At 32.5% G+C, this 25,843-nt stretch overlaps 1 protein-coding gene across 1 annotated transcript in view; it reads right to left on the reverse strand.

Moving 5' to 3' along the window:
• Positions 1 to 1,310: 1,310 nt before the first annotated feature.
• Rab40 (RAS oncogene family member Rab40) overlaps positions 1,311 to 25,843 on the reverse strand; it is a 40,183-nt gene continuing 15,650 nt past the window's right edge. Inside the window, exons 3-7 of the mRNA XM_035373390.2 lie at positions 21,957 to 22,017; positions 16,688 to 16,748; positions 11,533 to 11,610; positions 7,698 to 7,920; positions 1,311 to 1,830 (exon numbers count right to left, since the gene is read on the reverse strand). Coding sequence (XP_035229281.1) covers positions 1,589 to 1,830; positions 7,698 to 7,920; positions 11,533 to 11,610; positions 16,688 to 16,748; positions 21,957 to 22,017 — 665 coding nt within the window. The 3' untranslated portion in view covers positions 1,311 to 1,588. The remainder of the gene's footprint in view (positions 1,831 to 7,697; positions 7,921 to 11,532; positions 11,611 to 16,687; positions 16,749 to 21,956; positions 22,018 to 25,843) is intronic.

Raw genomic sequence — 25,843 nt, forward strand, 5'->3', positions numbered from 1 at the left:
CCAAATGTTATATTCAAATACTATAATAAATCTAGAACAATGTATAAAAGAAATTAAGCAAACAAAACAAAAAAGAAACAGTTTTTCACAGACGATTGAGTATTTCTCATTCAATGAATTTAGTTCTCACTTCAGTTCTTTCTTCATGAATTCAGTTCTTTCTTCATTCAATGAATTCAGTTCTTACAGTTTTTATATATTTTTGCAATAAGGCAAAAATATATAAAAACTCAGAATATCTGTATTAAAAATTACGAGGTAAATCTTAAACACTTATTTCCTCAAAAAAATTCCAGAAAGGATTAAGCATGATTTACTTCACAATAATAAATGAAGGCGTTATCTTTGTTGTTGTGAAGCTAAGTTTCTCTAGATTGGCAAATCCACTATCGTGCTGTTTCAAATGTAAACAAGCAATGGCCGCCATCAAAAAAATTATTAGGCTTAGTGGCACTTAAACAACTTTAAAATTGTTGATAATTCTAAAAATATTGCATACAGATTTACTAAAGGCATAAAAACCTTAACCGGAAGATAAAAACAACATAATTCAATCATTAAAGTAAAAAATGTACAATTTACAAACATATAAGAGTAAAGAAACTGAAATCACTGAGCTAGGTAACAGAGTGGATACATATATAAATATATTTATATACATTTGGTTCGGCCGATTGCAACCAAAATACGAGGTGCACATCTACATGTTATAGCAGTCCTATATACAAAATTTCAACGTTCTGAGGCTACTTGTTTTTGAATTATGCGAGATACATACAGACGCCACGAAAAATTCTCCTCAGAATTCATTAAAGCAGTTTTATAATTTTTTTGGAGGAAAAGAGTCTTTTATTCTGTCCTTAAGTACAGATGTCACGCAAAAACATCGTTAAATTGCATTCGATAGGGATCAAAATGGATATTTTCGTTGAAATATGATGCCTGAAACTTTTCGAGATTACAATACTTCCTTTTTACTTCGTTCAAGGAAGTAAAAAGAGTTTTGAAAACCCACCCCTTACAATCTAAAGGAATGGGAGTTAGTTGGCTCAAATAAAGTGCTTACTAATTGAAATTTGATTTCAACAATTTGAATAATTTTGGTTATAATAATGGTTTAATATTATTAATTAAACATAACAATTTTCAAATAGTAGCCTGTAAAGAAACAGGAACAAATTTCTTGCTACTTTAAATAAAATGTTTTATACTTCTATCAAGAAAAGTACAAAAATATGCAACTTTATTGTACATTTCAAACAAATATTTCCAGTTTTGAGATGAATATGTGAACAATAAAACATATAACAAACATTTCTTAAATTTTACTGTAAAATATCATTACTATACATTGTGACATCACACAGAATACAACACACTATAGCTTTTATACAAGTTAAACATCATGGCAGCTTCTACTTACAAACATTTAATAGTTTCTCACTGCAGAATAAAAAACACTGCAGTAATGTGGACTAAATTACAAATCACATTTTTAATGAATTCCCTTGGAAGAAGATATGCTTTGATAAAGTCTAAAAAAGATTGGCAACATGATTATGAAATAAATGAGCAACCATGTAATTGGCTAGGATATAGAGCAGCTTTTCCGACATTGAGATGTTAAGGAATCACAAGGATGATGAATCTGTTTACTTTTCTTTAATGACTTATCTCTCGTGGTCGGCACATGAGGGCGAGATTTATATGTAGTCATAGAATATGACTTCAGGCATGATTTCAATGAGATCGGGAGGGGAAGCTGCTCAATGCTATACACTGTAGTCCTGGCCACAATAGCACGACAACACAGTTCTTGGAGAGATAAAACTAAGAATTAAATAAAATTATATTAATGGAACATATAATAATACACAAAATAAAAATACATAATTCCTCTTTACTAAAATTACCTATAAAATATACTTAAATAATGATGTTTCACATTTTGGCGCTTTTCAAATAGTTTTGGGTTACTATCACTAGACTAGAATTACTTTTTTTGTAATACAACATTTTCAATATATTATGCATGTCTCTGTGTATGTATATATATTTTTTGATTATATATATATATATAATCAAAATATTATATATATGCAATTTAAGTACAAATTCCCAAATGCTCAAAATAGAATAAATTCAGAAAAATTAATGAAAAATAATATGAAGAAAGTGAAGAAGTATGATTATGTTATTACATATATGTGGGTGTGTGTGTGATTCTAACTCCACAGTCTAACATTTTTCTCACGAGCTATCTAACTAAACTGTTTACAGCATGCAGGAAATGATAAAATGCTAACCACTTTATTAAGCGAGATCAGCATTACTCATTGATATGCAGACTGCTACTCGATAATGTGCCTGCGAAATCCTTGTTCCCGGTCATAGATGCTTGTAAATTATATAGTAATCTCTGTTGGGTAATTAACTAAAATGTAATCTTACATTAGATGGACAAGTTGTTGTAGCTCTAAGCCTTTTATAATATTCTTTCGAGCTTTCCAGATGTGAGTGAGCTCCATGCACACAGAAGAAATTAAGACTAAAAAAGGGATTATTAGCCATTCAAATATTGTGCTGCATTACCGGATGATGCAATTTAAATTTTTTTCACTACTTTAATGTTTGAAACATCATCTGTAGAGGTAATACAGGCAAACTCTACAAAGATTTATTTTGTTCTGCAGCGCCGAAACATATCCGACAAAATATGAAAGAAACCATGCAGAATAGGTTACCATCCTAGAGAAGAACACAATCATCGAAACCATGACCATAGTACCATTTAAAAGGGTTTTCCCAGTCATTTATATAAATGTGAGAATGCTTTTACTTTTATTAGTCATGGGCTAGCTTTATACTTTAGACCTGTGAAAATAATGTGGTAGGCATCATGGTCAGTTCTTGAGGCCAGGTAAGATAATTAAATTCTTGAGTTCTTGTAGAGATAGCCTCAGTGTAAGGTAGGAGCTTTCTTGATGTAACACAAGCAAAATATCAAAATATTTAACGTTAGACCGAAAGGCTTCATAAGGAAGTTTATACCCGCCCCCCCCAAAAAAATACTAATTTTTAAGTAAAGACAATTTCTTATGTTATACATGTATTAAGATGAGCAATGTTGTACATGTATTAAGATGAACAATGTTATATATGTAGTGATATGAAAGATAAGAAGTTGTATTATTGTTTCATTAAATATGTTTTGTTTCAAAGATAAGTTGTAACTTGCCCAAAACACACACACATACACACACACACACACACAAAAAAAAAAAAAAAAAAAAAAGTCAGATGCGGGATTAAACAAATAATTGCTTAAGAATGGCACTTTCATACTTCATTGCTTGTTATGCTTATGTATTGAGATATTCAAATGTGGGAGTAAATGATATACATTTCTGATGCGAGTAAGTGAACATTAAAATTTCAAATTTTGTTACATAGTACAACATAAAATTTGTGAATATAAAAGAAATAGAAGTTGCTTTGAAATGTTGAAAAGTAAACAATATTAAGTTACATCATAAATTTATATTTCATTACTAAGGTGACCATCAGAACCAAAAAACCCACTAAGGGATTTTACTGGTTTTACATTTAAACTAGATAATGATGACATTTTTAAACAAATAAATAGAGTATGCTGAATTTTTTTTCTTTAAATGATGTACTTACAGTTTCAAATGCATTAAGTTCATCTTGTGATGGTTTCTTTTGTCAAAAAAATGATGACGTAAGATGACTGATGATGTCATGAATAGAATAATATCATAGAGGTTGACATAAAGCACAAAGGTCGAATGTGAGATTTAACACCATAGTCTAGCATTTTCCTTATGCGCTAATTTTACTATTTACTATGGCAGGGGTGAAATGATGGAATGGTAACCACTTTTTCTTTTTAAGCAAGATGAACGATGTTGTTGTATATGCATACTTACCAACCTATGACACTCAAAAATCAGGAGACTTTTTTAAGAAACAGGAGATTTTTCATAATGTTAAAAAGACTTTTTAAATGATAAAAATATAGTTTTTAATAACAAATTAACTTTAAATAGTTACTAATTCTTAAATGCAAGCAACACAAAAATACCTTACACATAAAAAACATTTTTATTACTTGCATCGTTTAAAAGAAAAAAAAAAAAACACTTTAATCAGTTTTCGTACAAATGTTATGAACAGTGGCAGATTTTGCTTTTGTTAAGAAAGAAACTTCCTAATTTTGTTCATAGCAATTGCCACGTAGGCCTGCTTTCGTTAATAAAAGTTTTTCTAATGCGTCATCACTAATATTAGTTATGCAGCTGTTAGAACTGTTTCAATTTTTCCTTCCTTTTAGAACTCCTTTCAAGATAATAATAAATATCAACAATGCGTTTATCCACATTTATAGGTAAAGAAGCTGCCCCGTTTTCAGCTGCTAAATTTAAGAGGTGACAGGTGCACCTCATAATCTGCAAATCTGAATTTTCCTTTCTTAAGATGCTTGCAACAACAGTCTTCAAGCCTATTATTACTGGTGCATTATCGGCAGGGTCGCAGCTAGAGTTTCCAGCGCCCGGGGACAATTGAATTTGCGCCCCTTTCTGTGTGCCAAGAATATAAAACGTTTCTTTAAAAAATTTCGTAGCATGAATTTAGTGCCCCTTGGACGCTGCGCCCGGGGACAGATGTCCCCCCTTGCCCCACCCTAGCTACGCCACTGATTATCGGCACCAAGTGTTAAGCAAATTATCCAGTGGGACTGCATTTTCTTTTAAAGTTTTAATAATTAGCTGTGCTATATTAAAGCCTGTCGAATGTCCTTCTAAAAAGGGGACAGAAAGTAAACTTCACTCAATTTCTGAAGACTCTGAATTAAAAAAAGAAACAACAATTGGGTACAGTTTTGAATTGGTATTATTGCTTCCATTCGTAAAGAAACAGGACGGAGCTGTTTTAATGCAATCAATAACTAAAGATTTATTTTTCAAACCCATTTCTTTAACAATTGCACCTGTTTTGGTCCTTGCACTTGAGTATTTCTTAGCGATTTCACTATCGGGAAACATTTTTCAAAATAAAGTTGCAGCGTGATCTGATGCATTCAGTGGCAGGTTGTGCTCCAGTAAAAAGGCAGAGAACAGACATTCTGCAATAATAACTTTTTGGTCCTTTGTTTCCGAAGAAAAATTTAATTTTTTGTTTTTTTCAAAACAACTCATGTTGTCTTTGTGTTTTTGTATACGCACATGTTTGAGAACATCCGCCCTTCCACCATGCGAAATCGAAAAATCGCAACGACAGATGGTACACATCGCAAACTTATTACATTTCCTTGAGGAAATAATGGAAGGAAAGTAAACTATATACGATTTTTGAAACGTACACGAGTATTTCACGTTTCTCACAGACATAACAAAAGATGATAATTTCTAAAACTATTTTCCGAAGGCACGTGTACTCACACAACTCAGGACAAGATGAACGAAATAACTAAAGAACATACAACTAACAGCTTTGAGCTTGCTTTGTGCTCATTAGTCGATATATGCCAGATGACACGCAGTGGAGCTCGATGCCCATTGGAGAACTGGAGAACGACGTTTCTGGATACGTATGCTCTCACTCACAAAGCAGAAATGCTCATCTGATTCACAAGGTTTTGTTTTAGATATAGATTTTTGTTTGTTTTAGATATGTTCTAGATAAAATTCAATTGCTTTCAGACGTCCAAAATCACTTTTCTTTTTGTTCATATAATGAAATATTAATCCAAGTTCCATAAAAATCGTGAGAAATTTTAAGAATAAGAAAAAGTCGAGAGAAATATATTGTAAATCGGGTTGGCGGGAGAGTAGTTGAAAATCGGGAGTCTCCTGCCTAAATCGGAAGAGTTGGCAACTCTATATATGTATTAAGATGAAGGATATTGTACATGTATTAAGATGAACAATGTCTTATTAAGAAGTTGTACAGTCAAAAGTCGTTAATTCGGACACCCATAATCTGGACCTCAAAGCTACAAACTTTCTGCGCATGCGTCAAAGTGACGCATACGCATAAGACCTTAACGGCTGCGAATATGCGTGTACGCATGCGCATAATACGTCTACACATGCTCGTTTAATGTATAACGGACGGTATAAGCTAAGCTAAAATTATCTAATTCAATTAATATTGCAGACTGCGTTGTTCCTTAATCTTCGAATTGGATCCGGCTTATTATTTTTTGCAGACTGTTAGAGCAATTTTATAAAAGTACGCTTAAACTTTCGATTATGTCAAACAGAATTTCCGATATATATTTACTAATATGTAAAGGATCTACAAAGCGAAAGTATGTTTCGAAGTCCATTAAACAAAAAGTGGAATTGCTGCAAAAAATGGATAAAGGCATATCCTTTGTTTTTCTAACCATTCCGAAATCTATTTATCAATTTCATGCTGCTCTGTGGCGGAGAGGGGGGGAAACGCCGCAGCGCGCAATGAATTGGAAGTTGATCTGTCAGCACTATCCTTATCTTCAAGGCAGATGTTTTTATTTTATTTGGCTTATAATTCCTTACTAAATGTAGTATTTCATCTTGATGTACTCCGTCTTTGATATGATTTAAATCAAGTTCCTCATCATTATAATTCGCTTCCGATAGTGAAGAAAATGACACAAAGGTTATTGAAAACAAACAAATTTCGATTGACAAATTAGTCCATATTCTCGACACAGCAATTATAGGATTTGAACAGCGGAACTTTGTAACTAAACAAGAAATTATGTCTGTTTAATAGAATTAAAGAGAAAGTATTATCACATAAAACGAAGCAACTTACATTGAAAAAAATGTTTAATAAAGTAAACAAATAAATATTAAGCTTTTTCTTTTTGTAAATTTTGATACCCTTCAGATCATAATTGTTCTTTATTTCATAAATTACGGTTTCATATTTTTAATTTTATAATTTCTGCATGCCATCTTACGAGATTTAAAGTGATGATCTATAATCCGGAAAAATCGATAATTCGGAATTGCAGAAGTCCCGACGAGTCCAGATTAACGACTTTTGACTGCATATGTATTAATGTTTCATTAAATTTGTTTTGTTTCAAGATGAGCTGTGACTTGCCGAAGACAAATATCCACATATAATATATATATGCATATTTCATTTTATTAGAATTATATGATTACTTTTAATAAATAAATTTATCAATTCTTATAACAAAAATTTATTTAATATTGTTATTTCCTTGCAAAAATTTGCAACACAATACTAACACTATTAGAGTAATAATTTAATATTTACAATCTAAAAAATAGAATTTAGGTAATAAAAAATTCTAACTCAGAACCTAACTCAAATGCAAGAAACTTTAAAACTTGCTTTAAATTTCTTACTTATTTAAAACTTACTAATATTTTTATATTAGAAAAATCTAATTTTTATGTTATTAAAATATAGTTTTAGCTTCTCATCGTGTCTGGCATGTAATTTGTAAATCAGTTATTTGAACATGTCATTATATTAACTATGTAATTTCTTCACTCAAAGTAACATTTGTTAAATTTTTGCATTTTAGTCCTCTAGAAATATTATTAATATATTAGAATTTTTCACATTTTACAATAATTGTTCTTTCATCTATTACAAAGTAATTAAAATAAATATGCATATTTATTATAAAAAGAAAAAACAAACCATACCTCGATTACTACGCCACAACCTTTCCATGCCATTTCTGAGCAAGGCCATGCGTGATAATTCAACAAATGATTCAGTGATGTTATAATTACAAAGAGGGCTGACTTCAAAGAATACCATACTATGTTTCCGTGCATATGATTCTGCAGTTCCTTCACTCACTTGTCTTTTAAATGCTAAATGAAGTCGGTTGCCAATTAAAATCTTTGGAATACCTGGTGCAAGCTAAAAAAAGAATGAAGGTTGTTTAAAAATTCAGATTCTAATTCTGAAGATTACTATAATTTGCATATAGCACTAATAGCTCACATTCAGTCTAATGTAATACATTAATTAAAAGCAGATATGCAATTCAACAAAAAGCAGAATTTATATATTTAATCAAATGATGAAACTTAAGATTGAGTATAAAATATAGAAAATCATTAATGTAAAGAGTCCGTATTAAAAATAATTGAATGATAAGAGTTAGATAATTATTCATGTCTTCCATTTCTCATTTTAAAGTAGTAACCGTAAGCAATGTAGGGTGTGACAACATTATAACATGCAGTTATTCCATATTTTGTGGTGTCAGATTAATGTTTATTGATATCAAAAATATTAATTCATATTCTTAAACTGAGAAACAGAGAATACAATTCCTTTATTTTCCCCATTAACTCCCTCAGCAGTTCACAAAGTGTGATGTGCATATTTTCAGAGGTACATAAAACAGGACTGTACAAGTAAAATTCTTCTAATTATATTCTTATACTATGAAAAGTCATCATTTTCATAGTAACAATAGTTTATCATACACTGAGCACTCAAAAGAGACTAATCTGGAGCTGAACCTCTAGGTGAAAATTCCAATGAAGCAATCTAGACATTAAAAATCAGTATTAAACATATTCCTCTGAAAAATTACAATTACTTTTTACCTTTGAGCTCCAGATAATTATTTAGAGGAGCACGTAAAATTCTTTAAATTCTGCCCAGGATATCAGAAGAATCTGCATTTTTCTCCATCACATTTTAATGCAAAGCACACATTTATGAAAAAATACTTTGATATTGTAGAGTCATTAGGTTAATTGGAAGCAGGCAAGATGAAAAATTAGCAATCGACTTCGCCGGGAATTGAACCACGGACCTCTGGAATACCAGCCCAGCGTGCAGAACCACTACACTAGACGAAGGACGCTAGGAAAGTGGGAGAAATACCTTATATACTCCCCTTTTTAAAGGGCTACTAGGGTTTTAGGGGACCTAGTCGCCAAATCCTGGGTGTGGACAATCATCATCCACAACCCTTTTAGTTCGGGCGCCACTTGTAGAGAGTCATTAGGTTAATTGGAAGCAGAAAAGATGAAAAATATGCAACCGCCTTCACCGGGAATCAAAACACGGACCTTTGGAATACCGGCTCAGCGTGCTACTGTTACACCACGAATGCACGCTAGGCAAGTGGGAGAAATACTTTATATACTCCCCTTTTTTAAAAGGTGACTAGGGTTTTTAGAGGACCTAGTCGCCAAATCCTGGGTGCGGTGAATCATCATCCACAACCCTTTTAGTTCGGGCACCACTTGTAGAGTCATTAGATTAATTGGAAGCAGAAAAGATGAAAAATATGCAACCGCCTTTGCCGGGAATTGAACCACGGATGGAATACCGGCCCAGTGTGCAGAACCACTACACCACGAAGGACGCTAGGAAAGTGGGAGAAATACCTTATAATATATGCCAGAGATTCTTAATAGTGACTGTGTGCTGCAAGACAATCAATGATGGATGAAAGTGTTTTATAAAATCATTTATATGTGAAGGAAAATACCAGAAGATAAAAAAAATGCCAGACATAAAAAGATGCAATGATGCAGTGTCAAGAGTAATAATTTGTTTTAATATACACTTGTGTGCAAAATGAAGAATTTACAAACTGTGTCTATTTTTATTAAAAGTATTGAAACAACATTACTAATTATGCATTATTCAAATACATATGCATACATGATGCGGAGCTGTGATTGAGGAGGAGATATAGTGCACAAGAGGTTTCTAGCAATTAGCGTGCTTGTAGTTATTTACAACATTCACCATGTTTCTCACAGAAGTTGGGTAAATTTTAGTAAAGTATCTAATAAAATGTAATGAATAACCACAAAAATATGGACAACAGAATGAGATGGGAAATTGTTAGCATATTGGAGGCAGGCCAATCAACAAGTGCAGGTGTCTACAGAGCTCAATGTAAGGTAGTGTCTTCTGCAATTTGTAAGAAAAGTTCAGCACATTAAAACCATATCGGGAAGACCTGAACAAGATCCACAACAAAGAATGAGAATAGTTATTTGACACTTTCAGTGAAGCAACACAGGACTGTTGCAGCTTCACAGATCTCACATGAGCTGTACACTGCTACTGGAAGTTGAGTTTCATTGTCTACAATAGCCTGAAGGCTCCACGAGATAGGGCTGTATACCAGAAAACCCACTCCTTGCATCCTGCTCACTGCCACACACAAAAAAGCACGTTTAGCATGGTGCAGACAACATACAACTTGAATGAGACTTCAGTGGAGCACCATGCCATTCACATACGAGTTGAGATTCCCGGCACATCTTTACCTGAAGAGAGTCTACAACATAATACCATCCCTCCCTCAGCAGGGAATAGGATCATTATCATAGTAGAGGTGTAGTGGTTTGAGCAGACATTATGTTGGATGGCCACACACCCCTGAATGTGTTCATTAAAGGCTTCCTGACTGGTATGAGGTATAGAGAGAGATCTTAAAAGTCCTATTCTCTATTTTTCAGGAAAATAGTTGGTTCAGGGTACTCGTTAATCGATAATAATGCTTGCCTGCATAGGGCTCAGGTAGTTGATGATTACCTGAAAAGTGAGGATATTTGCCAAATGGATTGGCCAGCCAGATCTCCTGACTTCAACCCTATACGTCTAAGATGCTCTTCTTAGAAGGGCGATTTCATCTCGCCAGCCCCTTCAAGAACCATCCCAGAGTTGAAAACCACGTGCTACAGGAGTGGGATGACGGCCACAAGGACTCTTCAGCAGCCTCTTGTCCAGTATGCTGTCATGTTGTGCAATTTGTCTGGCTGTGAGAAGGGACTATACTTGATATTAGACTCATTTTCAGTTCAATATCACAATGCAGATTTTGGACATCTCTGCACTATGGGTTTTACTGATAATCATGCATACATAAAATGGATTTTGAATGGTACATATCTTTTTCTGTTATAAAATTATATTTATTCATAATAAATTTCATTACAATATGTCTATTGAGCATTCGGAAATTTGACATAAAGCACAAATTCTCTTAACTTTACACATGAGTGTATTTCAGGTCAGCGCTCAGTAGAACTACCTTTGTATGAGTGTATTTCGGGTCACTACTCGGTAGAACATACAAACAATAACATTATAAACATACAAAATAAAACATCCCCCCCAAAAAAGAACACTATTCATTCTGAAATCATAAAATTATAACTTTCCGATTACCCTTTCATAAATAAAACATGAAAATTCTAAAGATTGATTGATTTGACTGATTGAGATACATTTATCTAAAATGTATATTCAATCTTGGGATCCATTTTGAGTGTGATTTCTGATAGTGATTCTTAATAGTGACTGTGTGCTGCAAGACAATCAATGATGGATGAAAGTGTTTTATAAAATCATTTATAGTGTGAAGGAAAATACTAGAAGATAAAAAAAATGCCAGACACAAAAAAGCACATTTAGCATGGTGCAGAACATATATTATAGAGATAAGAAACAAGTGATTCAAATAATTTGAAACAAAATTCAATGTCTTACTTCTTCAACCTCTTGCAACCATCTATCGATGCCATCAAATGACCATTTATTTGTTATATCATATACAAGAATGATTCCCTGCAGAAAAGTAAAAGTAAGTAAATCTAAGTGTCTTCAAAATGAAGAATTAAAATGCACACATATTCATCAAACGAAAGATTAATAACTGCTTTTAAATTCCTAATGCAAGCAAATGCGTCTAAACTTCCTAATTTAGTCTTACATTTTGTTAACATAATACACAACAGAATAATAATCTTTTTATGATAAATGCACAAAAATTAGGCATTAAGAATAGAAAAATGCATACATTACGAAGCTTGACCAATCAGAAGGACTGGTTAATTAAAAAATTAACCAATCATTTGGGAAATAAAATACCAAAAATATTTCTTTGGTAGTTTACTTTAAAGTATCAAACACAATATAAACAAATAAACGGAAATTTTTGTAGAGAGCTGCCACGAACTGCTGCTTGCATTTTGAAAGGTAATAATAAAAGAATATAACTATTTTCAAATGAAGGCTCAGCTAAGTTGAAAAAATTTAGATGGCTTTTAAAGTAAAATTCCTTTCATACCACTCAAGAGACTGGTTTCTGTGGTTTGCATTTAATTTTGTTCATCAAGCTCAACCCATTACATTAATTAACCCTCCGACTGCTCAATTTTTAGACCAAAATCGCTTCAAAAATTGTGTATTTTTTTTTTTTTTTTAAATATTTTAAATCCATATATATTGGAGAATTGAAAAATGCAGTTTTCCTTTCTAGAAAATATTTTTTATATAGATTTTTATCATGAGAAACTAAGTTGCCAGAAAAACCAGTTTCAGATGTTTTCACTAAAAAAATTTTCTTTTTAAATAGTTTTCAATCGAATTACAGTTAATTTCTATTTATTGCATAATATAAAAAAGTAAAATGTATAAAATTTAAGAAAATATAAAGCACTGAGGAAAAAATATCTTAGAAATGCAGTTTAGCATGATAGAATTCAAAACAGGGTTCAAGGCAAAGTCCAACTTCACAGTCTTTACACCAGATTCAATAAATCTAATTAATAATCACTCTAATTATTAATCTAATCAATAAATCTAATTAATAATCACTCTAATTATTAATCTAATCAATAAATCTAATTAATAATACAATAATTTAATTAAATAATCAAGATAATTGCTGAATGTTTTCTAGCAGCCATTTCTGAAAGAAAAAAGGCGGCAAAACGTGGAGTTTGAGCGATAATACCACGTGCCTTCAAACGCCGCAATTTAGTGGACAACTAACGATATCTGTTGGCCAAAACGTAAATTAAACGTCTAATACTATTATTAAGTTATTTCAGAGGTTAAACGTGGAAAAAACGGGATGCGCTCCTTAATAAAGGAAGAAAAACACATGCCCGCGGAAATCGCGGGATGAGCAGAATTTGCTACATTTGAGTTGCCCGTGGAAATCACGGAATAAGCAGCCAGAACGTTAACTTGTACTTGACCCGACAAATGTTCCGCTTATAAATTACTCACGAATTTCCCCCCCCCAATCTATGAGTGCATGCTCCAGGGTTCATTATGTTAAGGAATATTCTTTGATATTGCTAAGAGATGGTGTTAGAAGCCCATCTATTGGCTTACTTAATGCTTTCCCTTCTAAACACGTTTGCTTTGTAAGCGAAGACTGCTCACGGTAAGTCTCCTTTAATAATTTATTAAAATGCAACAGAAAACACTAAATAAGAATCAAACACATATACATGCTTCTGTAACTCAAATTATTAAAAATGTAGATGAGTATTTATATGAAGAAAAATAAGAAAAGTTAGAAAATTGTTCGAAATTGTTAAATAGTATAGAAACGGAACTACATGATTTAAATAAAAAAAGTACAAAATTTGAAGATGAATCAAAATTACAGTCAGATATTAACACTTCTATGGAATATAACGATATAATAATAATAGCGAAGTCTAAAATCAACTGTTATTTAAAGAAATACAATACTCAAAATGTCAATACGAATTTAAATAATTCAACTACGGAAGTTGAAACCAAAACACAGATTTAAGGTAATGTGAAATTACCCAAACTGTTAATTCACAAATTTGCCGGAGACTAAAACGATTGGATAAATTTTTGGAATTCATTCAAGGTCACTATTCATGAGAATGTTACGCTTTCGAAGATTGAAAAATTTAATTATTTGAAAACTTATTTATGTGGAAACGCAGCATCAGCCATAGAAGGTCTCTCAATCTCAGAGGCTAATTATGATTCTGCTATAGACATTCTTAAAAATAGATTCGGTCAAAAGTGACCTTATTATCAATACACGCATTTCTAATCTCTTAAATTTAAATCCCATTCAAAGTTCAAATGACGTGGCAAAATAGCGAAAACTTTATGATACAATTAACGTTCAAATCAGAAGCCTTTTAGCACTCAGTGTGAAACCAGAAACATATTCCAACATGCTTATTCCAATTTTGATGAAAATTGTCTCGAATGATAAACTTTAGAATTTCATCATACAAATACTGGAAATCCTTCAACCTATGATTTAAACAAATTTCTAGACTTTCTCTGATTAGAAATAGAATCGCGAGAAAAAATTAATTCCTTATCCTTTCCACACAAGTCAAAACCAAAAACGAAAAGTATTAACAGATATCTACCGACGCCGAAACATAAACAAACTGTCACCACACATGAATTTATGGCGGCATCAAATCGAAACTGCATTTATTCTTCTCAAAACCATGACTCAGAATTTTTTTTATGCTTTACAGTTAATGAGAAGAGAGATATTTTGAAGAAGCAAAGGCATTGTTTTTTTTTTTTTTTCCCCCTTGCCTTGCAGCTAAACACAAAATTTCAGAATGCTGGCAATGGCACACTACAGTTTGTAAAATTTGCAAAGGTAAGCATTCGGAAGCCATATGTTTAAAACCAGTTCGATAGTTAAAAATAGAGTAAGTGATAAAAAGGATAGTATATCAGTTTCGAGAAATGATACACAAACTAAGGAACACAAAGAAGAAATTGTTTTGGCCGTTTTGCATAATGTACATAACATAATTCATTTACAGACTTGCACGATAAAAATTAAAACAGCTAAGGAAGAGGTGTTTGCCAGACTTCTCTTGGATAAAGGAAGCATGAAAAGTTTTTGTGCTCGCGAGTTAGCGAACAGATTAAAACTCGAAGTCATAAGAAAAGAAAAATAAGCTGTCTGCACTTTTGGGAATACCTCACCCGTTCAAAAAATTTATGACATAGTTAAATTTAGAACACAGAAGTTCTCCTGATTCTAGAATAGAAATTGAATTATTACTACCTGATCATATATCAGGTACAGATATTCCTCCTCCTAAATCAGAAGAAATTAAGCAAATCAGACAATTAAAAAATTTGATACTCGCAGATTTTCCCGATTGTAAAAACCTATTGCAATTCTAACAGGAGCAGGTTATTATTACAACACAGTAATGGGACACATTAAATACTTAAACAAACACCTTGTTGCAGTGGAAACTATTTTCGGCTGGTGCCTACATGGACAAAAAGGTGATGATGATGTCCCTTTAGCTTTCAATGTAGTTGTAGGGGAAGATTTGATTTCCAGACAAATAACAAAATTTTAGGACTTGGAAAACTCGGGACTTATTGATAAGAGTGAAAACTTCGATTCAACTGAAAATGAATTCGTCGAATATTTCAAATAAAATATAACATATGAAAATTCTTGCTACAAAGTCAGATTGCCTTGGAAAATTGACACATCAAATCTAAATAATAATATGGAAATCGCGAAACAAAGATTTAATCGACTTCGAAAATGATTTTAAAAAAATCCTAATCTATTTTCCGTATACAGGAAAGTATTAAGAGATTACAGAACCAGTTATAGAAATTTCAAATGAAGAGGATGTCGTGTTTTACTTACCACTTAAGGAAGTTATATGCGAGGATCAAGTTACAAAGTAAATTACGTATTGTTTTATGATGCATCATTGCATGCCCTAAGATCCATTTCTTTAAATGACTGTCTACATGTTGGGCCAAATTCATACCCTGAAATATTCTAAATATTGTTAAGATTTCGGTATAATCCAATAGCTTTCACCGTAGATATAAAACAAGTCTTTTTACAGATTCTCATATATGAAAAGGATGGGGATGCAACCAGGTTTCTGTTCTCTGAATTCCCTAATGATGAAACCCTTTCTCCTGACATATATAGGTTCACTGGAGTTTTATTCGGAATAAATAGTAGTCCATTTCTATTAACCACTACCATTGAAGATCATCTGAAAAAATATAATAAACTTTATCCTACAACGGTTCACTTTTTGAATGAGAACATATATGTGGATGATGTGATTGTTCAACTAATGATCAATGCAGCTTAACTACTTAAATCAATCAAAGCCAACTAACGATCAATGAAGCATTAACTACAAGTCTAGAAACGGTCCAAATACTTAAGGAAGCAACCATGCAGCTTCACCAATGGCATAGTAACTCAACTACATGAATTGTGGGTAAAACACGGTATCGTTCCAGATGAAAATCCTGAAGCTTTTAATAGAGAAAGTTTCTCTTTTAAGGTCTTAGGTATGGCATGGGATAATTCAAAGGACTTACTGTATTTTGATGTTTGAAACCCTTTCAGATTTAAACCAATAGAAACAAAACGATTTCTTCTATAAGAGTTGGGTCGGATATTCGATCTGATTGGAATTTTGGGACCTTTCACTGTTAGAATAAAGTGATTAATACAGAAGATTTGGTCATCACAAACAGATTGGGATGAACCGTTACCTCAAGATTTGTCCTTTGAATGGAGTATGGATTTGTCCTTTGATGGAAAGTATTTAATGGCTAATTTACATTACAAGCGTGCCTTTATAAAATATTTGGCTCAGGAAGATGCATTAATATTCAAATTATATGTAAAAAGCTACAAAAATATTACATGATAAATCTATTCAATCACCAGGAATCAAGTGCAGCATAAATTATCTGCCATCTGGTGAAACCACTACTTGGCTTGAGCAACACAAAAATATATTATCTGCTCTTATTTTAATTGTACTTTTTTATCCAGTTTGCTAAGAAATACAATGAATCCTAAATTTAAAACAAAATTAATTACCTGCGCCCCTCTGGAATATGATCTGATGATAGTAGAAAATCTGCCCTGGCCAGATGACTCCCTAGAAATAATAATAGGCATGATAATAATTTTTATAAAAAAATAATGTTAATACATATTGTTACTTTGGCAAGAACCAGTAAAGAGGCAAAATAAAATGCAAAATTTATTCAAATTACAAATGTAGGCATTCAAGTAGAATATAAAAACAATTTAAATATACTGAAATAAATAAAAAAAATTCTTTCTTAATAAAAACTTTTGTACTTCTTTAATAAAATGGTTTTGAAAAATACCGTCTAAGGTTCTCAATAAATGACTAACACACTTTATTTTAATCTTATTTTGTTAAGCCCCATGTTGATAATTATTCTATCTGGTCGTAATGAAAGTTTTCTGCCAAAAAACATCATTTTTAATAAAGTTAGAAAAAAAAATATAAAAGCAGTACCTTTAATGTGGGTAGTAATTACCACCAAAATCTATGATTTTCTGCCAGCATTTTGGTAATTTATCAAAGCCTTCAGCTCAGAAACTTGATGGCCGCGAGTCCAAAAACAGATCAATCTCATTTTGCACATTCTGTGCAGAATGGAAGATAGCACCAGCAAGACGTAGCTGCAGGTGTAAAAAAAGGTAGCCATACAAAGAAGCGAGTTCAGGGCTATATGGTGGGTGCGTGAAAAGATCCCCTTCGAGTCCACACAGAATCTGACTGGTAAATGCAGACACATGTGGTCTCGCATTATCTTAATGGAACATTACATTTTTGCACTGGAACTCAGTTCAACGTTTGTCCTTGACAGCAGCAATAACACAGACAAGCATCCCATGGTACACCTTACTGATGAGGATTTTACCTCTTTCCAAATACTCTTTAAGGATAATACGATGGCAATCCCACCAGATATACAGTACGATCTTTTTGTTAGTCAAACTGCACTTCCTGATGCTGGCGACATTTTCACCGGGAGCAGACCAACCCCCTTTTCAGCCTGTGTTGTTAAAGCAAATCCACTTTTCATCAGAAGTGACAATACAATCCAGAATTTTGTCCTTGTATTGATATTCGAGCAGAATGGTGCAAGCCCGAACATGTCTGTCCTTATCTACTTGAGTCGGCTCATGAAGCACCCAGCAATATAACTTATATGTCACATTTATGTGATGCACAGCGAGACTAATTGACATGGCACTCATGTCTAACTCCTTAGAAAACTCTTAAGTGGTGGCATACTGATCTTCTTCCACAAGTTCTTGCAGGTGGATATCATCAACATCAGCAGAACGGCCAGAGCATTCTACCATATGAATGGCATAGTCCTTGTTTTTGAACTTTGGCCTTCACAGTTTCATATGATACAACATTAGTACCTAAAGCTCTACACATGATTTCGCAACATTCTGTAGCTGACTTTTCGCAGCAAAACAGGAAGTAAATGATAGTTCTAATCTGATACCATGATATACTATTTCAGACACCTTGTACTTAATAACGATATTTTTTTACAAAAAGCAAGTCTTTCAGCCCCCCCTTCAAATGCCAGAAATTGTTTGACGAAATATGATTAAACACGCCAATACGATCTGTTTGTTGGCAGGAAACTTTTGTTAAAATCCAATTTTTAGCTGGTAATACATTTTAATTAAAATTTCCTGTAGGTACCAATCTTAGAATTCAGATAGAAAATAATAATAAATAAAAAATTTGAAAGGTTTCAGATTTTAAATTACATCCAAAGGGGTATTTCTTTTTAACATTTTGTGTGTTACTTTCATTTATTAAATATCATGTTCTTCGCATTTAAACCATAAAATTCAGTTCACGAGCAATATCACAAAATAATTTTAAAATGAGCATATCTTTAGAATTTCCGATACACAGTCTCGCGCACTAGAGATAAAAATGATTTTTCTGTACAACATTGCCATTGCTCCCTTTGAAATCCTTGAGTTTGTTAATCAAAAATTCGTTAAAGTTTTACAAAATATGAATTCGACTATAAAACAAATATCAAATTTGGGCTTCCAGATGCCTATATTCGCAGGGTGATTTCATTATTCAAAATTTGATGGTTCTAGGTACCATTGTTTTATCACAATGCGAAAAACATACATACATTTGTGCAGATTCTTCATTATTTAATTTCTTTAAATATAATAAAGGGTGATAACATTTGGTGGCAACAATCTGAAAAGTGAAACAATGCTTGTAGTGAATCAACGCAAAATGCCAAAACAAAATTAATAGTCCTTCTGGGCAAATTGTCCCTTTGGACTAATAAATATTATAATTTTTCTTTTGTGTTATTCTTTATGTATGCTTTGATACATATGTGGGAACGGTAAGACCTGCAGCCACCTGAGGGCATCACCTGACAGGAAAACCTCATCGCCTCTGCACCTGGAGACAGAGCGAGGCAGTTACAAGGAGATGTCATAGCACATGAAGGTGGCAGCAAGGAACTTTGATCTAATCGTAGGCGCTAAGTGCTGTGTAAGCATATAAAGAGATGCAAAATTATCCTTGTGTTCAAGTAGCATGAAAAAGCACTAATCCAGTGTTATATCCTAATTTAATCTGTAGTTTTCTACGTTATTAAATGTTCTGTGGTGTAGAAAAAGGATTCCTCATTTTTTACCGAGTGACATCATCTTCAACTTCCCCCACATGTATAAATTAAAAAAATTTTGTTTAACTTCATTTTCAATAAAAAAATTCTTAAAGTTTGTTAAAAAATATTCCAGAAACTCAGCTTTTTCAAATCAAGCTTTTGGCCCTCTTGCAATTTGAGCTTGAAACTGGTTTAGGGGATTATGACAAAACATGCCAGTGTTCTCTACATAAGGAATGAGATACTTTCATGGAGGACCTTAAGGAAAAACTGATTTGTATTCCTATTATACATAGATAAAACTATGAAGAGGTTCATGCATTAACCTGTTCAAGTAGTACGTATCAGGGTTCAAATGCAGCTCAAATTACCAATGTGTGGAACACTTAACTCAGCCAGTGGTCAGACTACTTTTAACAAACATTTTTCAGATACCTAAATATTAATCCATTGACTTTAATAAAATCAATAACTATGGCTAATTTAAGTAAAATATGGTTCAGTATTTTTCCCTAAAAATTATGAAGAAAGCTGCATACAATTCTTCTCCTCAATCACGATTATTATATAACAAAGAATCTGAACATACGTATTTTTCTCATACTACAGAATATTTGTTATACGTTTGAGGCACTAAATTTTGAATACACATAGCCCTCCACATAGTCCACTCGCCTATATGTAATTGCAACTTTCATATTTTGTACAAATTTAATGAATATTATATCAACAAACTCGGCGATTTAAAAGCGAGCTGCAGCAAAATAAAAAAATTCAATTTTTTTTCTATAAAAAAAATTAAATTTAAGCAGTCAAATATCTTTCATTCTGTTTGATCACCTTTTGCCATCAACTTCATGATTCAACATGCACAGAACTTCTGGTCTTTTACAACAAAAAAACAAGTGCAATTTGAGATCATCGTTAATACTGAAATTTTTACCATTTAAGAAGTTTTGTAAACTTGAAAATAAAATATAATAATAATGGTTATAATCTAATGGTACGAGAGGGCTATAAGGGGTGTGTGACACCACGTCTGAAACAAGCTCCATAACTTCATATGTCTTGCTAAAGTTCTGCAAGGTCTCACATTGTCATGGTGGAACACGACTCCTTTTTGATTTGCCAGCTCTGTGCTTTCCTCTTTAATTGTTTCCTCCAATTTCATAAACTGTTGACAGTAAACATCTGAGTTGATCTTTTGGTTGCTTTGGTTGTTTGCAATCCCATCATACTGACAGCATTATCTTTTTCTGATGCAATTTAGCTTTGGGTATGATTTGTGCTCATTCATTATGCTTGGGACCATGATCTTTTTTGGTTGATGTTACTGCAAAGGATCCATTTTTTCCCACCAGTTGATATTTTGTTTAAAAAAAGTAATTACATTATGTTTGAAATGTGTATCACAAATATTGATTCGCTGTGTTCAGTGAATTTCTTTCACTTCATGCGAAACTCAAATATCAATTTTCTTAACAAGTCCAAGAAATCTTATGTGATTTTGAATTGTCGTGTATGATATATCTAACATTTTTGCAATCTCTTGCACAGTTATATAACAATTCAAATCAATTATGGCTTTAATTTTGTCATCAACTTCAGAAGGTAAGCCAGAATGTTGGTCATTTTCAAGTGAAAAATCTACAGAATGAAATTTTTCATACCAATTATGACATATGCATTCTTTTAAGCAATCAACACCATAAACTTCACATATTTTTTTGTGAGCCTCAGCTGCTTTCTTGCCTTCATTGGAGGAAAAAATGTCACAAATAGTTAGTTTTGCACACCACACTTTTAATTGTTATAGATCTTGTAATTTGGGCAAATTAATCTATAATTTAAAAAATAATAATGAATGACAGCAGCACATGTCCAAATTACAAGATTTATAACAATTAAAAATATAGATGCACTTGTTTGAAAATATTAAATTTAATTCATGCCGCCATAAGAAAATTACTTGTTACACTTTGACAAAAATTAGAATCCAGCCCAAAGATTTCTTACAAAAGCTAGATAATATTTTAAAATATTTAGAAAACTGCAATGATATTTCACAATGTATAAAAGAGAATATGAGCTTAATTTTACATATTATTAATTTTTCATATTTACAAATAAATGCATTACAGCAGCTTGGACTTCCAATGGTTTCATTTCGTTCATACAGAGATAATTTCTTCACTTGCTTATTTATATAAAAGCTTATTTATATAGCAGCAGAAATATAAATTAAAAACACATTTTCTATTAATTTTAAAGTACTGTTTACCAGCATAATTTTCTCCCTCACATCGTGTTTGTCTTTTCAACATGATTCAGAATCTTTTTATTCTATGGTAAAAAGTATATGTAAATGTATATGTAAAGTATAGAAAAAAAAGGAAAATACGATCTATTATTAAAAAGAATACCACTGAAAGCAATAATTGCAATTGATTTCTTTGAAATATAGAGAGCAGTAATGTAAGTATTGCTATTCATATGCACTTTTAGATCAAAAATTTCTTCCTTTCATTCTTTTCTTCAAAAATTACATACATCACATAATCCTCCCTTCCTGATTTTCAAAGAAATGCAAAAGAAAATATGGTTATTTCACTATTCTTATTAAAACGAAAATTATATTATGCATCTTTTATTACCATAACTGAAGTTTTATGCGTTTTCCATCTAGGAGAATAGTCGTTGTTTTATACGCAACACCTAAAAATAAATAAATAAATAAATAAAATAGAATAATTTAAAAAAAACTTTCACAACAGCAGGTTCAGAAATTCATCATCAGCATTAATATACAAAAATTGAGATCACATAACAAGAAGCTATATTAAATACACTCACTCAAAAATCTATATACAAACCATCAAAATACAGAAATAACATTTATGAAATTTCTTAGTTTTTAAAATTCAATTTTCCTATAGATAATGAAATATATTTAAAATTACATATTTCACATACAATTTAATATATAATTTCATAAATAAAGAAGCACAAAAAAGCATATGCTATAGGCTATCTTATATAACAACGCAAGCAAAATTTCTTAACTACTCCTACAACTTTCTTTACTGTGTTCTTATCTAGGTAACTACAAAGACGAACAGAAGGACCAGTTACTAGAAGAGCTGAGCAACAAACATTTACAATACATGTTTCAGGCTATTCAGTATAAAATATCATGCAAAATTTCCTGACTTTAATGTCAGCCTCTAAGTCATTCCTAGTTATCACATGTGCATGTTCTTGTTCTTTTTGGGTTGTCTCACAGAACATGTGCATGTTCTTTTTGGGTTGTCTCACATAACAGAATTAAGTTAGATGTAAATAAATGTAGTCTTTTACAGCTTTTACTGTCAAACGAATATTCTAAAGTTATCCAATAAATATGAAAAGGCATTTAACTTCAAAATACACAGTGCATCAACAAAGTTTTAGAGATGAATTAATAAAATATGAGGCAGGGGGAAAACAATTGGCACACTGTTGAGCCTTCTTACAAGCATACATTTGATGCTATGTATCTTTTGGCATATTCATAGATTTTTGGGATTACTCTTAGAACTCTCATCAGCCTGACTGTTACAGTTTCCTGAAATGCATTTAAAATTATACTCTTTAAGATCAGATTCAGTCCGCAAATACACAGTCACATTTTCACTTGTAATCCATTGTCCTCAATGATAGTTGCATTACACACACACACACACACACACATACACACACACACACACACACACACACATACACACACATACACACACAAAAAAAAAAAAAAAAAAAAAAAAAAAAAAAAAGTCTTTTTTTTTTTTCTGTTTTCACTCAAAAAATCCAGATGCAAATGCTAGCTGCATAAAATCAAACAGGCAATTATAATCAAACTTACTTTTGTGAACTGATGATATTTTTTGCAGTTTCTATGAATGAATGCAAGTGCAGATGGATGTGATAGAAAATGCTGACACAAGTTATTTTGAAACTTTACAGGAGTTGGCAGAAAATTTCAGCCTAAAATCTTTGTAAATGCCCTATTATATTACACAAATAATTCATTTTTGAAGTTCCAGTGTTTTGATTTTGCAAAAACCTTTTATATAAAAAATTATAGTTTGCAAATAGAAAATATTTGTTAGATCTGTATATGACATGTTGCACACACAAGTGGTTTTAAAAAGATCACAGCTAATCTCTTGAATGACTGAATGTAAGCCAAAAGTTCAATTACAGGAGGCTTTTAGATTACAGCAACCTTGATCATGCTATAGTTTTTAATAACAATAGACATAATTTCTTACACATGCAATGATAAAAAAAATCAAAATGAAAAATTGATTTCATGAAATCAATGGGGGGAACTAAAAACAATAATAAAAATTTAAAAAAAGCATCAATGAGCATTTGGGGAGCAAATAAAAAAATGGCATGCAAAAATAGACAGCCAGATATGTAAATTATAGTATTTATGAATTATCTGTCAACCAAGAAACTGTAGCCAAGCAGCACACTTAGAGCCAAATATAATACCATACCACCACCACACAAATGGTATAACATTGTTCGTAACATTTGTACTTCTGTTTGATGTAACCCCAATTGATTTTTTATATGGTATCTTTTGTTTTTATGAATAAGGATATAAATTAAGTGCTACTGCTGTATTTTTCCTTGCATTTGAGGGGTTAACATTTGGGGCCTGCCTTCAGAACAGCAAGCAGTAGATTATATTCAAAGTTACGGCATCATCTCATCCAAGAAAAAGAAAAAAAAAAAAAAATGTTTCAACATTTATGACTGCAATCTGTTTCATTTACAGCAGGTAGAGAGAATCAGCATCTGATATATGGGAAAAAGAACACCTGGATATGACTAACTAAACAGTACAAGATTGAACATTTGCCTGCAAGACGTTTGTACTCATAGTATTCTACACAAAGCTTCCAGTAAAATAAGAGGTCCTAACAAAACAGCAGATAATTATTATTATTCCAGACATTAATTATTAGTGACCAAATGACATAAGTAAAACAAAATCAATTAAAGCACATATAAAATACAAACTACATTCATTTGAAATCCAACAGACAGAGTTTCTGCTGCTGTTGCCAAAGAAGTTGACAACTTAAAGAAATGCATAGCAACAGCAGGAAGCAATTTTGAGGGCTTTAAATTTTTACCCATGCCTGTTCGTCGGTGTCTGAAGCTATTCACATATGATAGGAAGACTTCCAGACAAGTATATAAGACACAATTTTCTATAATGGTAGCAAATGCATGGTATTCCCAAGCTAAGACCTGTCATCTCGCCGTTTCTCTGAAAGCAGATGCAGCAGATATGCTTCATACGCTTCCCAAAATTCTAAATACGCAAAAAAATCTTCATACGCTTCCCAAATGCTAAATTTCGAAGCCCTATCAAGTGCGTTGGAGCTGGGCTTTGGCGAAAAGTGTTTAAAAGATTAAAGCAGGCTTCAATTAAAATTCCATTACAGAAGCCCACTCTCCAGGAACTTGCCATGGATGTTGAAAGGCTGTCTCATCTCGCTTTTTCAGAATGGCTGACAGAAACAAGGGAAATCCTGTCCTTGCAGTACTTCATCGATGGCATCCAGGATCCTGAAATATAGAAAATACTGCGAATTCTAGAGAAGGAGAGATCCCAGGTGCATTATCCAGAATTAAAAGAATATGCAGAAAGGAATTATTTTGTTCTCTTATATCTGGAATGAAATGACTTCAAAACCAATCTGACATTACCTATGCTCGATGAGGCTGAGCACTGTCCTCCATTAGCAAAAACTGGGCCAGCAGCACCAGTAAACAGACTAACCTAGGGTTCCACTACCTTGCCCACACATCTCAGAGCAGTTACAGAACGTCCTTGGAAGATATACAGATATCTTTCATGGATCCTCTCAAAACATCAAACCGCTGCCATGGAAATGGGATATTTCATGGACAAGGGAAGGCAAGTTGCATACTCCTTCTACTCTCCAGATCAAAATATGTCTAGAATTACTGTTCAGACTATATCTGGACTTGTAAGTAAATAATACTTGGGTCCAGTCGTCTTGGCTGAAATTACAGCACCACTTTAAATGGGCCCCGCTAGAACCTGAAACGAGTGGGACGCAAACCATTGGTTTTCTCGCATACAGTTCAACCTCTTTAAGCCTCTGTGCTGCAGTAGAATGGCTAATTTAAGCTCCTATGGCACCCTGAAGATCTGAAAGCAAACCTCTTATAGTTTCGTGGTTTCTATGAGGCGACAACAACAGAAAGTAGTCTTCTGATGCGGTTGTTGCTCTTGTTCGCCTTTGACCAGGCAGCCTAGCAAGTGATCCAGTCCTTAAAAAGGGGTTCCAAACTCTTCATATGACACTTTGATGGATATTCAGATCTTGGGCATCCTCCATTTGTGTTAGACCTCCCTCAATTCTATCAATTATTCACCACTTTTGATCTTCACTTAAATGATGCCTTTGAACCATAACTATTGAACTGATCACTCTTAAGAAACCACATTCACAGT

The sequence above is a fragment of the Stegodyphus dumicola genome, chromosome 4 (genome assembly GCF_044657685.1).
Source record: "Stegodyphus dumicola isolate Sdum_Otavi_A_Nest chromosome 4, ASM4465768v1".
In the NCBI taxonomy this organism is placed as follows: Eukaryota; Metazoa; Arthropoda; class Arachnida; order Araneae; family Eresidae; genus Stegodyphus; species Stegodyphus dumicola.